The sequence below is a fragment of the Sinohyriopsis cumingii genome, chromosome 16 (assembly GCF_028554795.1).
Source record: "Sinohyriopsis cumingii isolate HCF-2022 chromosome 16, ASM2855479v2, whole genome shotgun sequence".
Classification (NCBI taxonomy): domain Eukaryota; kingdom Metazoa; phylum Mollusca; class Bivalvia; order Unionida; family Unionidae; genus Sinohyriopsis; species Sinohyriopsis cumingii.
In genome coordinates this window covers 59656960-59671654 of record NC_142976.1, presented here as the reverse complement: position 1 = coordinate 59671654, position 14695 = coordinate 59656960, and the positions used below count along the sequence as shown (strand labels likewise).

Genomic DNA, 14695 nt, shown 5'->3' with positions numbered 1-14695 from the left:
CTCTTGATATCGGGTTCTCACCAGCACAATTGTTGATGGGGAGACAACTCGGATCAATTCTCCCAACAACACGCGAAAAGTTAATTCCAAAAACACCCATCACCGCTGAGGTCAAAAAGAAAATTACACTTCGCAAGAAGAAAACAAAGAAATATTATGATAAAAGTGCAAAACCACTAAAACCACTTAAGGAAGGGGAATCAGAGTTCAATTCAAAGGTCGAAACTGGGAACCTGCCGTTATAATAAGAAAACTCGACGAAAGGTCATACTCATTTCGCACCAAAGATGGTACCATTTATCGTCGCAGTAGACGTCAGCTCATGAAAACTAATGAAACACACCCCCTACAATGTAATATAAATGCGCCCTTCTCTCAGATTGAAAACACACTGTGTACCGCTGTAACACTTCCCGCAAATGTCAGTAAACCAATTTCACAATCTGTGGAATCTCAAAGTTTCAGCCAAAGTACGTCTGAGCCTGCCGCAACAAACCCACAAGACTGTCAGGAAAGCGGATGCTACACACAGGCTAGTAAAACCAAAGATAACAGAGTCAGTGTAATATCAGTTCCTAAAACCTGTACATATCCTGGATAAGAAACAGTTGTGAAATCCTGCACTCACAGATAAGAGAGACTCGGCTAATAGAACAGTCATTAGTGTAGTACAGTGTATGGTTTTGTTGATAAACACAGACGGTGATTTAAGATAAGGACCAGCTGTGTACATTAATTAAATAGCAATCAAACAAGCAACAGGATATTTAAAAAAAAAAATATACAATGCATTCTCAGTCTGTCAGAGAGATTTATTCGTCGTTGATTATTGTAATCATTGATATCAAAGACACGTTTGATTTTGGTATATTAGTTGTAATGGCTCATGGTTCATTTATACAGTTTACTAAAACCTTTTCTTTGTAAGAAGAGAGATGTAACATTATACATGTGTAACTGACCAATCAGAACCTTCTGTGCATGAGTCATGGCTCCACTGGTACTATCTACAGGCGTCTGCCTCTTTGATAGCGCTTTGTTGTTGTTGTGGGGTTTAACGCCATTTTTCAGCACGATAGGCTATACATGGCGGCCAGTATTAATGGTGGAGGAAGAACCCGGAAAACCCCAGAAAGAACCACCGACCCACGAGAAGCTACTGGCAAGCTTTCTCACATGCCCACATTGGCTGAATCTTAGACTCGAACCGCCGCAGACAGAGGTGAGATGGCAGTGATCCGTAACGAAGAGCGCTTTAGACCACTCGGCCACTCGGGGCCCCGATAGCGCTTTGTATTAAGACCTCAAAGTAGTCACTTGTATATATTAAAGTTATTGATAGTTAGAACACGGCATCTCATCTTATGTTTTAACACAATAACACAACACACCTGTTTGTTATTTCATTAAAAATAGGATTCTTATGAGAAAATGGAGACACCCCCCCAAGGTATCTGTTGGTGACGAGTGGTCGGTGAACTATCAAATTGTAATTCCAAAATCATACTAAGTATGATACTAAGTATGGCCCATGAAACTCCTTTGGCTGGTCATTTAGGGATTGATAAGACTTATCACAAGATCTTGAATCACTTCTATTGGCCAAAAATTAAATGTGATGTTTGTAAATACTGCAAATCTTGTCATACTTGTCAAATGGTATGAAAACCCAACCAGAAGATACCTAAGGCTCATCGGCAACCTATTCCTGCATTTGACAAACCAATTAGCAGAATAATGGTAGACTGTGTTAGTCCCTTACCTAAGACCAAGTCAGGTAACCAATACTTGTTGACCATAATGTGTGCATCTACAAGATTCCCAGAGGCAATTCCTTTGAGGAATATTAAATATTAAAACTAAAACAACAGTAAAAGCTTTGATAAAGTTTTTTTTACTCAATTTGGCCTTCTCAAATTGTCCAAACTGGTCAAAGGTCAAATTGTATGTCTGGAATTTTCAAGCCAATTATGCTTGAGTTGGCATTCAACAGTTTTAGTCAGAAGTGAAATTATGGTTTGACAGAACTACAATGGAGAAAATTTTGAATCTTGTAAAAGAGTTCTGTCTCTCTTGCTCATCCTTCAAAAGTTTCTTCAGATTATGTAGTATGGCCCTTACAAAGTTAAAAAGAAAACAAATGAGTTAAATTATAATAATAGTACTGCTGGGATGTAAAAAAATTAAAAGGAGTACCAGTATGTTAAGAGAGATAGCCAGGTGAATCATGCAATTAATTTAGTTTTACCTGTCCCACTCGGTGAGGATTTAAGCGAAGGAGTGCAATCAGACTCTATTGATTTTGGAGTGACAAATCTTCAGAATTTAGAAATTATGAATAATCTAGACAAAAAACTTTCACATTTGCAACAGCAAGAAAGGAATGAACTTAAACAGTTGTTACCTGAATATGAGCACTTATTTCCAGATGTTCCCACAAGAACAAACAACATTTTCATGACATTGAAATTGTAAATTCCAAACCTGTGAAACAACACCCATACAGGATGAACCCTTTCAACAGGAATACTTGAAAAAGGAAATTCAGTATTTGCTGGAGAATGATTTCATAGAACTGCGTCAAAGTGACAGGAGTTCACCATGTATACTTGTTCCAAAACCAGATAAAACTTTTCGCATGTGTACTGATTAAAGGAAGGTGAACAGTGACTAAAACAGACTTATTTCCATAACCAAGAATTGATGACTGCATTGATACAATTGGAAATGCAAAGTATGTCACCAAATTTGACCTTCTGAAAGGATTTTAGTGAATTCCATTGATGGAAAGGGCAAAGGAAATTTTGGCATTCGTGACTCCAGATGGACTTTATCAATGTAAAGTGATGTTATTTGGGATGAAGGTTTCACCTCTGGTTTAGATAATTGTGATGCTTACACTGATGATGTCATCACCTACAATGACATCTGGAAAAAACATTTAGCAACATTTCGGAAATACTTTGACAGACTCCTTGATGCAAGTTTGACAATCAGTTTATCCAAAAGTGAGTTTTGCCATGCTTGTGTAACATTTCTAGGACATACCATGGGACATGGACAAGTTAAACCTATAGATGCTAAGGTCAAGGCTATGTCTGAATTTCCTGCGCCTATCAGTAAAAAGCAACTGAAGTGATTTTTGGGTATGGCTGGATACCATCAAATTTTTTCTCTCCAAACTTTCCATAAATGCTGAACCCTAGACAAATTTACTGAGCAAGGAAACCAAATTTCATTGGACTGGAAAATGTCAGGAGGCTTTTGATAAGTTAAAAGCCATACTTAAGAGTGCACCAGTTCTTACAGCTCCAAATTTCAGGAAATCATCTAAACTGTCTGTTGATGAAAGTGATGTTGGGGTTGGAGCAATATTGATTCAAGAAGATAAAAATGGTGTAGATCATCCAGTGTGCTATTTTTCTAAGAAACTAAATAAGCACCAAAGAAATTATTCTTCAATTAAGAAGGAATGTTTGGCTATAATATTGGCATTACAACACTTTGAAGTTTACATTGATTCAACTCCATCTCTGATTATTGTGTTTAGTGATCAGAACCCCTTTACTTTCATCGGCAAGATGAAAAACAAAATTCAGAGATTGTTAAGGTAGAGTTTGTTGTTCCAGGAATATAATAATGACATCAGGCAAATCAAGGGAAAAGACATCTTAATAGCAGATGACCTTTCTCATGTATAGAAATGTATCATTTCATGTATACTTTGTATCATTCAATAGATTTATTTTTATGTTATTTTTTATAAACCACATGCATAATTGATCTATGGTAAAAAGAAAGCTTTATTATATAAATCTTACTTTTCTTCTTTGCAGGGAAGTGTTATGTAAGTTCTTTTTTTCTCATTTTTTCACTTTGCATTCTAGGGAAATAAATTATTTGTTAAATTTTAAAAAGTTTGTTGTCTTTACTCTTTTCTGTTACTTATTTTAAGAGCATTGATTTGTAACAATATGTATTGGATATAAAGAATATTACCAGCTGAAACCTTGTTTCCCATAAAAATTAGTACACCTAAAAAAAATATTTAACAAAACATAAAATTCATTACATACAAACAGTATTAAACAAATGCACCTTAGTTGTTTGATACCATTTTTAAACATATGTACTTTTGATGTTTGATGCCATATTAAACGTATGTCCCATAGATGTTTAATACCATATTTAAACATATGTACCATAGTTGTTTGATATCATATTTAAACATACGCATCATAGATGTTTAATACCATATTAAAACATATGTACCATAGATGTTTGATACAGTACTTAAACATATTTACCATATTTGTTTGATACCATATTTAAACATATGTACCATAGATGTTTGATACAGTACTTAAACATATGTACCATATTTGTTTGATACCATATTTAAACATATATAACATGAGTGCAAGCAGCGTAGACCAACCATATATACTCATGTGTAAGTCAATACCAACTATAAAAAACACAAGACCTGATCTGCAATCACATAATGTACCAGCAGATCAGGGTCAATGTTGTTTGTTCCACTGATTCCTCCCAACAAACCACAGAGACCCCGATCTGCCAGCACATGCGACAGCAGATCTGGGTCTTACATTTTGTTGTTGGGCTCCACATATAAGTATATAAGGTGGTGAGACAGTGTTTCCTTGCTATATCACCGTTATGACAGTCATAGATTGGACTGTCATATTGATGAGGTCACCTTATACTGAGGTATTTTATAAATTATATCAAAAGCCCATGAGGAGTCAATCATTGAGTTCTTAAATCATCAAAGACCCATGTGGAGTCAATGATTGAGTGCTTACATCACCAAACACCCATGCAGAGTCAATGCCAGGTTATTTTATATTAAAATGCCCATGTGGAGTCAATAACAGTGTACTTAAAGCCTAGGTAAAGTTAATGACAGGGTACATAGATCTTCAAAAGTCCGTGTGGAGTCAATGCCATGGTACTTACATTTTATAAAGCCTATGTGGACATGGTAATTTCATCTTTAAAAGCCCAGGCAGAGTCATTGACATGGTACTTAATCTTCAAAATAAGTGCATTCAATGACAGGGTATTTACACCTTTAAAAGCCCAGGTGGAGTCAATGACTGGGTACTTGCATCTTCAAAAGACCTCATGAAAGTCAATGCCAAGGTACTTACATTTAAAAAGCTCATGTGGACATGGTACTTACATCTTCAAAACCACAGGTGGAATCAATGACAGGGTATTTACATTTTCAAAAGAAAATGATGCATCAATGATAGGTTACTTACATCTTCAAAAGTCTGGGTAAAATAAATGGCAGGGTACTTACATCTTCAAAAGCCCAGGTGGAATCAATGACAGGGTGTATTTTACCCTGGCTGTACAGCTGGAAGAGTTTGTTCATGACATTACGGACATACTGATGCTGTCGCTGATGGAATGCCAGCTGCCGCAGCTGAAACCCCGATATCGTCTTGTTCTCATCATAGAGTTTGATGGGGCTGACCTTGTCTACCTGCCACCACTAAATCAGCAGAGAAATATGATATAATTATTTTAACATACAGAGTGCAATATTAAGTGATATCTGAAGGCCCTATCCTGAATGAAGTTCATACACGTTGATATTGTCATCAGATAAAATAGCTATTGCTTTATTATTCATTGAATGATTTTGAACTAAGGAAAAGAATACACTTATATCTACTTTTTGGAACAAAGTTATTGACATTTTTGGAGCCGAACTGACATTTCAGGGTGTTTAAATCATACTGACAAATAAGTATATATATATATATATATATATATATATATATATATATATATATATATATATATATATATATATATATATATATATATATATCTTCAAAATTCTACTAATATTATCAAGTTTTGTTCTGTGGAATCCACTTTCTGTTGTTTGGAATATATATGCAATTCTCTCTTTTTCTCATATATATATGTGTGTGTGTGTAATTATGAAACAAACAGGTTCAGAACAATAGTACTCATATAAGTTCATGCATAAATTTATCACATATTCTTCACATTAGCAGCATAATGACATAAACAGTTAAAGTAGTTCATTGCACAGTGGTATACCACTTAAAAATTCAGTGTGGTAATATCACACAGAGATGCAAATCCTAAGCAACTTGACATGGTAACATTGCAGTGATAAAAGATCTTAGCAACTCTAATAGGTAACATCATAGAATGATGCAAATCTTAGCAACTATACAAAGTAACATCACTGAGTGACACAAAATCTTAGCAATTCTACATGGTAACATCATAGAGTGATGCAAAATTTTAATAACTCCACATGGTAATATCACACAGTGATGAAAAGTATTAACAACTCCACATGGTAACGTCACAGAGTGATGCAAAGTCTTAGGAACTCTACATGGTAACATAACAGTGATGCAAAGTCATAGTAACTCCACATGGTAACATCACAGAGTGATGCACATCTTAGCAACTATACAAAGTAACATCACTGAGTGACACCAAATCTTAGCAACTCTACATGGTGACATAACAGAGTGAAGCAAAGTCTTAGTAACTCCATATGGTAATATCACAGAGTGATGAAAAGTATTAACAATTCCACACGGTAACATCACAGAGTTTGCAAAGTCTTAGTAACTCCACAAGGTAACATCATAGAGTGTTGCAAAGTCTTAGTAACTCCACATGATAACATCATAGAGTGATGAAAAGTCTTAGTAACTCCACATGGTAACATCATAAAGTGATGCAAAATCTTAGCAACTGTACATTTTAAGATCATAGAGTGATGCAAAGTCTTAGCAACTCCACATGGTAACATCATAAATTGATGTGAATTCTGAGCAACTCCACATGGTAATGTCACACAGTGATGCAAAATCTTAGCATGGAAAGTCTATGCAACTCAACATGGTAACATTGCAGTGATGGAAAATCTTAGCAACTCTAACAGACAGCTTCACAGAGTGGTGGAAAGTCTTAGCAACTCCACAAGGTAACATCACAGAGTAACACAAAGTTTTAGCAACTCCACAATGTGGCATTGCAGATTGATGCAAAGTCCTAGCAACTCCACGTGGTTTTGTCATACTGTGTTGCAAAGTCTTCAACCTTGTGTGATAAATAACATTTTAAATAGCTTATGAAACTCACTGAACAATAAATTATACCGCTTGCAGTATGCTGCTTGTAACATGATATTAATTAGTTTTATAAATTTCATATGTCAGCCCTCTCTGTGTGGTGGCGGTCGGAGCCCAACATTTCAAGCACTTGAGCTTCATTATGTATGTAAAGTAAGGCTAAAGAATGTATGAAGTGTGCATAGAAAAGCTATGCCATCATAGCAGTAACTTTGATATATATTTTGACTTGTATTATGTTTTTTATATATATATATATATATATATATATATATATATATATATATATAGTCTATAATGAAGTCACTAAAAGTGGCCTGCAGCAACAATCATGGAGTATGTTATTATTTCTTCCCTGAGGCCTAACTCTAAACACACTCACCTTGCATTATCATTCCTGATTCAATTATCTGTCTCCTCAGTCTTGCTGTCCCTCGGGCTATAAACAAACACCTAACCATAAAAATTTCATATATCATTAACACTCATATAACATCCTTTATGTTCAAAATAAGGAAATATTTATTGGACATTTTACACTGTCCTCAAACTGTTTGAATGAACCCTTATAGTTTATATACATTGCAACATATACGTGTAGAACTTATTATACTTACTGACTTGGCAAAGCTGAAGAAACTTTTCGTTTCACCAGTTACAATGCTTGAGGATCCTGAAAAATTTAATTATACAGTCACTGACACAGTGGCACAAGCCTACGTTATGAGGTGAGTGAGAAGATAAAATGAAAATACTGATCAGGAATTGAGAAAAAGAACGTCTTTGCCTTTAATGACTCTAGTCTTTGTATACATCATTAATCCATTGATTTAATTACTTTGTGTACTTAAATTCATGTGTGTGTGTGTGTGTGCATATATATATATATATATATATATATATATATATATATATATATATATATATATATATATATATATATATATATAATATTATTATTAAAAATATTCAAAAGTGTCGTACCTAGAACTGAATTAGAAAATGTTATATTTGAACAATAGCAACAAACTGTACCAAGATATTACGTATAATATTAGAGGTCAATTGAATAATCAATCAATCAGTCGGTCGGGCTGTCAACCAATCATATATAATTACTTAATTTAACAATGAATACAACTTTGGATTAGTTTTTTTCTTCCGTTTTTAAAGCAATTGAATTATCTCAAGCTGTCTATCAATTGCAAGTCATCTGTGATCACAAGGCAAGCTAACTGACAGTTTGGTTCGCATGCAAGTCTACGCCGACTCCGACGCCTGGATAAATATACCCTTTATACTATTATCTTGCTAAAGCATGTATTTTTACGAATTTTTGATCGCATTTTTCCGTAGTTACTCGGCAATGTTTTTGAAGTACGTATACAAATTGTCATAGCAAATGGTATTTGAAAGAGATTGACATGCTAATGAATAAAAGGATATCATTGTCGAAGGTCAATTACCAACTCAATCAAAAGTGTTATGAATGAACAAATAACAACAAAACCATACGTTTTGGCAATATTTAATTGTAAAATAAGGGTTGCCTACCATAAAGGATGTACTTTCCCATTGGTTTGAGGAGGCTAATTCCTTTGTTTGTGTCTTCTCCACACAGGCTGTCGAGTACCAAATCCACACCTTCAGGAGACAATCTGAATAATAATAATAATAATAATAATAGTCCTTGTCGTTATTATCGTCATCACGTCGTTATCATCGCTGTCTTCATCTGTATTATCATCCTTGCAGTAACATTCATCGTCGTCATTGTACTGATTCAGTAGATTTCTACCTTGAATATAGCGGCATTTAAGTTTTGTGACAAGACATCTTGTTTACTACTACTACTGCTTATTATTATTATTATTATTATTATTACTATTATTATTCATTTGATATTGCATGTTTAGCATAATATTTAATACAATACTACATCTATGTATCATTGCATCGATTTGCGAACAATCCTTTGTTATTGCTGGGGGAGGAGGAGGGATGCGCACTTGATAAAGACAGTCCACATTCAAAAGGAATTTAAAAGGAAATTGGTATAAATATCAGTCTAAACTTTCACTGTATTTTTACCTGCATTCCATATTTTCTTTCATCAGAAACATTTAACAGCAGATGCAAGGATTAAAAAGAAATAGGCTGTTGAACATTTCGTTTTCAATTATAGATTTAAAAAAAAATAAAGATTTTACTTCTACTGATTCACAAATTTGTAACTAATTATTTTATTATAAACCTAATTTCCACAAAATACGGAAAGACAAGCCAACTTGATACGCCATTAATAGCTGTCCTTTTTTTATTTTTACAAGATGGCAATAACTTAAAACTGGTGTATTTCTGGGATTACAAATAGATGGCACAACTAGTCCTACACAATGGAACAACATACTTTTTTATACGTCTAACATAGTCTTATTCTAAACAATGACGGACACACTCAGTACTTGTATACGTGCCTCCTCAGATGTACATAAGCCAAACTAAAAGAAGTTATCTTTAAAATCCATTTATATTTCAATTTAGATTCAGTCTCAATTTTTTTTTAAAATTTTGTCTTATCTTATAAGATGTGAAACACTCACTTTTTGACCTCCTGGGCGTAGTCTGTGCCATGGTCAAAAACGTGAGCCACGTTGTCCTTAATTATGTCAAGTTTGCCAGAAGAAGCCGTCCCGTACACTGTGACATCCTCCACTGTTTTGCACAGCTGACAAACTGCATGACCCTGTATACAAAATACAGCAGTACCTTTATATGTACGAACATCTAATGGACAGGTATTAAATAGTTGCACCACCAGAAACGGCCACGCTGCAGACATCGTAGCGATATGACTGAAACTTTGTTAAAGGTACGTTAAAAATCAAAATCTCTCTCTCTCTTTCTCTCTCTCTCTCTCTCTCACACACACACACACACACACACACACACTATGGTAAACAACTAATTTATCTCCACAAAAAACCGTAAATGTTTACGTTTGATTCTTAAATATAACTCGAAGCGAGCCGATTAAGTTACCAGACCAATGTAAAAACAAGACTAAATTAATCAACGAGAGTCTGACCAATGGGGGCAGATGAACGAGTTCAAATTGTTACACATGCAACCAAGTCAGTCAACACTATATAACTGTAGTGCATCCTTGTTTAATTAACAATTACCCATAGCTGTTGCCTGAAGTGAATGTTTTGTACAGTGCTAAATAAAGCATTCTTGAAGGAGAACAAACTGACAATATGCAACTCGATGTGTTAAATTTGATAGGATATATCGCAACAAGGTTTTTATAATTCAAAAAACAAATTGATTGGATCTAGCTGAAAGTTTCAGTTTAACTTCAATTTTATATTTAACGTAATTAGACCTGCGAAAGTTTGAAATTTTATATGCAATTAGGAAGGATTCTGCCAAGAAAATGAGGGTGGGCTCAGTTTAGAGCAAATAGTGGAACTATGCATTGAATCTGCAGTCATCTATCCCAATAACCAGTCCCAATCAGGGCCGACAAGGGGGGGGGGGGGCAACCGGGGATATATTCATGGGCCCGATCCCGTAAGGGGGCCCGGGCCAAACAGCACTTTTTAATTTTATAAATGAAAATTTTTGTTTAAACAAGAACTAGGAGAGACCCGGGTGTTTCTTACCCTAGGGCCTTGATCGCTTTCTACGGCCCTGGTCCCAATATTCAGTTATGGACAACGAAAGTAAGCAGAATGGGGATCGAATACGATAATTGTTAATCCATTCTGTTTTGTGCATCTGCGGTGTTGATTGAATTTGGGGGCATATGTGTGCTAGACATATTGGTCTCACATCCAAAGTTACTGTTTCTATGTACTTCACTTTATTCCATCTTGAAAACCACCCAACGCCAAACTCTCCTGCCTACAATCTCTTTAATTATTGCTCATACAAATTAACTCGATCAGGTTTAAACTAATTTCATCATGTGCGATGGCATGTCTACATTCTCCATGCATGCTTTTGTTCTTTCTCTGGTACACATATTGCCTAAAGCACCAGCGCACTAATCAATATTTTGCCCTAAAATCAATCTCTTCTATAATGTGATGCGCAAAAAGAAAAACAAAGTCAACAGCTATTATCTATTTCTTTCACAGCTGGGAAAAGATTGCATATGATACCGGAGAAAACGGGAGAACGACAAGATAAGAAAAATCGAAACTCAGATATCTCCAATCAGGGAAATAGGTAGCAAACCATCATTGACGTGCCATCAATAACACTCTCTGGCGACTGAGATCCATGTCGCGTACGATCAATACGAATACATTGATACGTACAGCTGCTAAAAGGTTTATAAATTTCGTAACAGGGGAGGCAAATTCAAGGACGGAATTGGAATATGACTTTTAAAAAAAATTTCAAACCGTGTTCTAAATGGAAAGACCAGTGAAAATTTATTTGCCTTTAGAAACACACAGTCTTCTTGACAATGTTGTTGGGAAAATTCTGAAACATGTAAGGATACTGAAAGCAACAATGAACTTCATATTAAATTAGTGGTTAGTACTAGCCCTTCAATCCTGCAGTATTATTGTATTCTATGATTGGTTTTCCTGTGGTTGAAAAATTGTTTTATTTCTGATCGCGGCGACCTCCCTCGCTCGGCCGTTACAGTTATCCCAGCTCAACGCAGTAACATTCAGTCTGTGCAATGTTTTCTTAATTTAGGTCAGTTTTTAAACTGAAGAAGTAGAAAATGTCCACTGCTTTAAGTCATCCCAGAAACGAACTGTGCTCCAGCACAAATTCGGAATGTGAGATCGAACAGAAATATACGTCACATATGTACGAAGATTCCTCTACCTTTCTATACATATATAAAAGGGTTTCTAATTGAGCCTATCAATTCTACCACCGATTCGGTCGATAGATACGTCTGTTACGGCTTTATGATCTTGAACTAAGCAACAGAACAGCGAAAACCAACAAGTTTTGTAAAATTCAACAAATAGTTTATTTCCATAAAATACAACGTAAAAATTTTAAAAGAACTTCCAGTACTGTGAACTGAATCCCAAATAGCCCTAAATGATCCATCAGAAGTGCAAAAGTATAGAGTATTTAAAATGAATTCCAGTAGTGTTCGGAACGAATTCCGATATGGAAAGTGATGATGTGCAAATAACCTGGAATACTATTTATATGCTAACCATCTTCATGTATTACAATGGTATAATCCAAAAATATCCTTAAATGAATTTGCAACAATTCCAAGATAGCAACTTAGTCATAGAATCCAACAACACGCTGTAAATCAAATTAATACTTTAAATAAACTAATTAAATCCTCACAAATGAAACAAAAAGATACTGATTCCTCTGAAGATTGATGTTAAGAAAGGAACGAATAATTCTGAAGTAAATAACATTTATATGAAAAGTTAAGAAACAATAACAGAACCAGGACGCGGGTTATTTTCCCATCAAATTCGTAAGCTTGCTTTTAGAACATTCTTAATTCTAAATAAAATTAGACATTGAACTCAACATCTGTAAGCATGTTTTCCCCCAATTAAAAATTATTTTAATATATAATCTAAAGAACTAATATCTATGTAATATGTTGCTTTGATGTGATCTGGATTTTATTAACGTAGCCTTAACAATTTTAGTCATATCGCTACAATGTCTGTAGTATGGCAGTTTACAGTGATGTCTAGCACTGCGGCATTATGCCACAGATGCATTCGAGTATTACCCGCAGTTTTGTTACTGTGTTTAAAAACACGCGGATGTATATAACCCGTAGGTTTTCGTAAAGAATAGTAAATGACCAAAATATGTGTTTTTTTTTATTATAAAATATAAAATAATAAGACATGGTGAATTATCCTTTTTGTTTACCACTGAACCGCAGCAGGACTATTTCATCCAAACTTGGTCAATTCATATTTCGTTTCCTCACCTTGAGCCATTTCAAACATTCCACGATGACACCACGTGCTCTCTTTCATAAATACAGGACTTATCCGTTTCCGGTAATTCAAAATCAATGAAATAGTCAACTACCCTTAAATAATCGCCAGATGGTATCAACTACACACCTTCTGATTTTACAATAAACAACAACACTGACAACTATTCGCAATCGATTCCGGTCACAGGTGCTCGACGCGAGCTTGATGTTGAGAAGAAGAATAAAAACAATATTCTAAAGGAAAAAAATCATACAGTGACAAAAATCCCTTAGATTACCCCCATGACCCGTTCTGACATAGGACCCTCTCTATCATAATATATAAGAGAGAAGGTACGGAACTTCCAAATACTTCGTTCCACCCATGACCCTCGATTTCCTTCTGCTATTTCCGTCTTTAAAGGTACACGTCCATACTATATGTCTTGTTTTACTCCTGAGATATTTTTCTAAACATAAGCTATCATTGACTTTTCTGCGTTGTACCAAACTGAAGTTACGGGCTCCGAAACATGAGATTTTAGCGAATTTTTTCTTTTTGGACAAGTGCGTGCACATGTGAAAACAGGTGAAAAGAGCTACCATGTTTTCAACTCTTTGGTGCATCCCTTCTTGAATTACAGAACAGTGGTAAATGCAAAAGTAAACTTTTACTTACCATTAACTCGATTCAACTTTAGGAATCCTGTTTCATGCAAGAATTAGACACTGACTTTTTCACTGCACAGATATCGTATACATGTGACTCTATTTTCAAGATAGGTAAACTATGCGGCACACACGTCAACGCCGAAATATGATTGGCTCAAACGGTTATACTTATTATCACATGAGCTCGGACTTGTCTCAGAGTAACAAATGACACGTTTCGGAGCCCGTAACTTCAGTTTGGTACATCGCAGAAAAGTAAATAATGGCTTGATGAATAGCAAAATATCTCAGAAGTAAAACAAGCCATATAGTATGGTCGTGTACCTTAAAACGGAAATAGCAGAAGGAAATCGAGGGTCATGGGTGGAACGAAGTATTTGGAAGTTCCGTACCTTCTCTCTTATATATTATGATAGAGAGGGTCCTATGTCAGAACGGGTCATGGGGGTAATCTAAGGTATTTTTGTCACTCTGTATGATTTTTTCCTTTAGATTACTGTTATTTTTTCTCAACATCAAGCTCGCGTCGAGCACCTGTGATTTCGGTAATATGAAATTCTTCCGGAAGTCTACTCCTCTATGGTTGCCCTAAATACGACTACGACAATGAATCAGACACATCTATCGCAGTTCAAAATTTTAGTAAACCTAACAGGATCGCCGATCGTCAAAAATTAGTAAGTTATTAAATTCAAGATAATGATTTTATTATGTTGATATTGTCTTCTTGTCATTATATCATCTTTAAACTTCAAAAGATGTAGCTGAAACGAGTCTTTTCAAACTTTACTACAACTTTTAAAACCACCATAAATCGAATTGCATCACACTAATATATATACCCTGAAAAGGACTGCGTGGTAGGGGAAAACTTGGATAACCCGCGTGCCATTTTCGCTAATTTATGGTAATCATG

The 14695-nt window shown here is 35.1% G+C and overlaps 1 protein-coding gene and 1 long non-coding RNA gene across 2 annotated transcripts in view; one reads left to right on the top strand and one right to left on the bottom strand.

The window, feature by feature from the left end:
* LOC149780507 (putative NADPH-dependent quinone oxidoreductase VAT1L) overlaps positions 1-14695 on the bottom strand; it is a 42970-nt gene that overhangs the window by 13117 nt on the left and 15158 nt on the right. The window contains exons 4-7 of the mRNA XM_089937504.1: positions 9764-9906; positions 8715-8818; positions 7778-7833; positions 5330-5524 (exon numbers count right to left, since the gene is read on the bottom strand). Of these exons, the coding sequence (XP_089793630.1) occupies positions 5330-5524; positions 7778-7833; positions 8715-8818; positions 9764-9906 (498 nt within the window). The remainder of the gene's footprint in view (positions 1-5329; positions 5525-7777; positions 7834-8714; positions 8819-9763; positions 9907-14695) is intronic.
* On the top strand, positions 9893-12992 carry LOC149780508 (uncharacterized). Its single transcript, XR_016415097.1, has 2 exons — positions 9893-10032; positions 11306-12992. It is a non-coding gene; the product is annotated as an uncharacterized LOC149780508 (long non-coding RNA).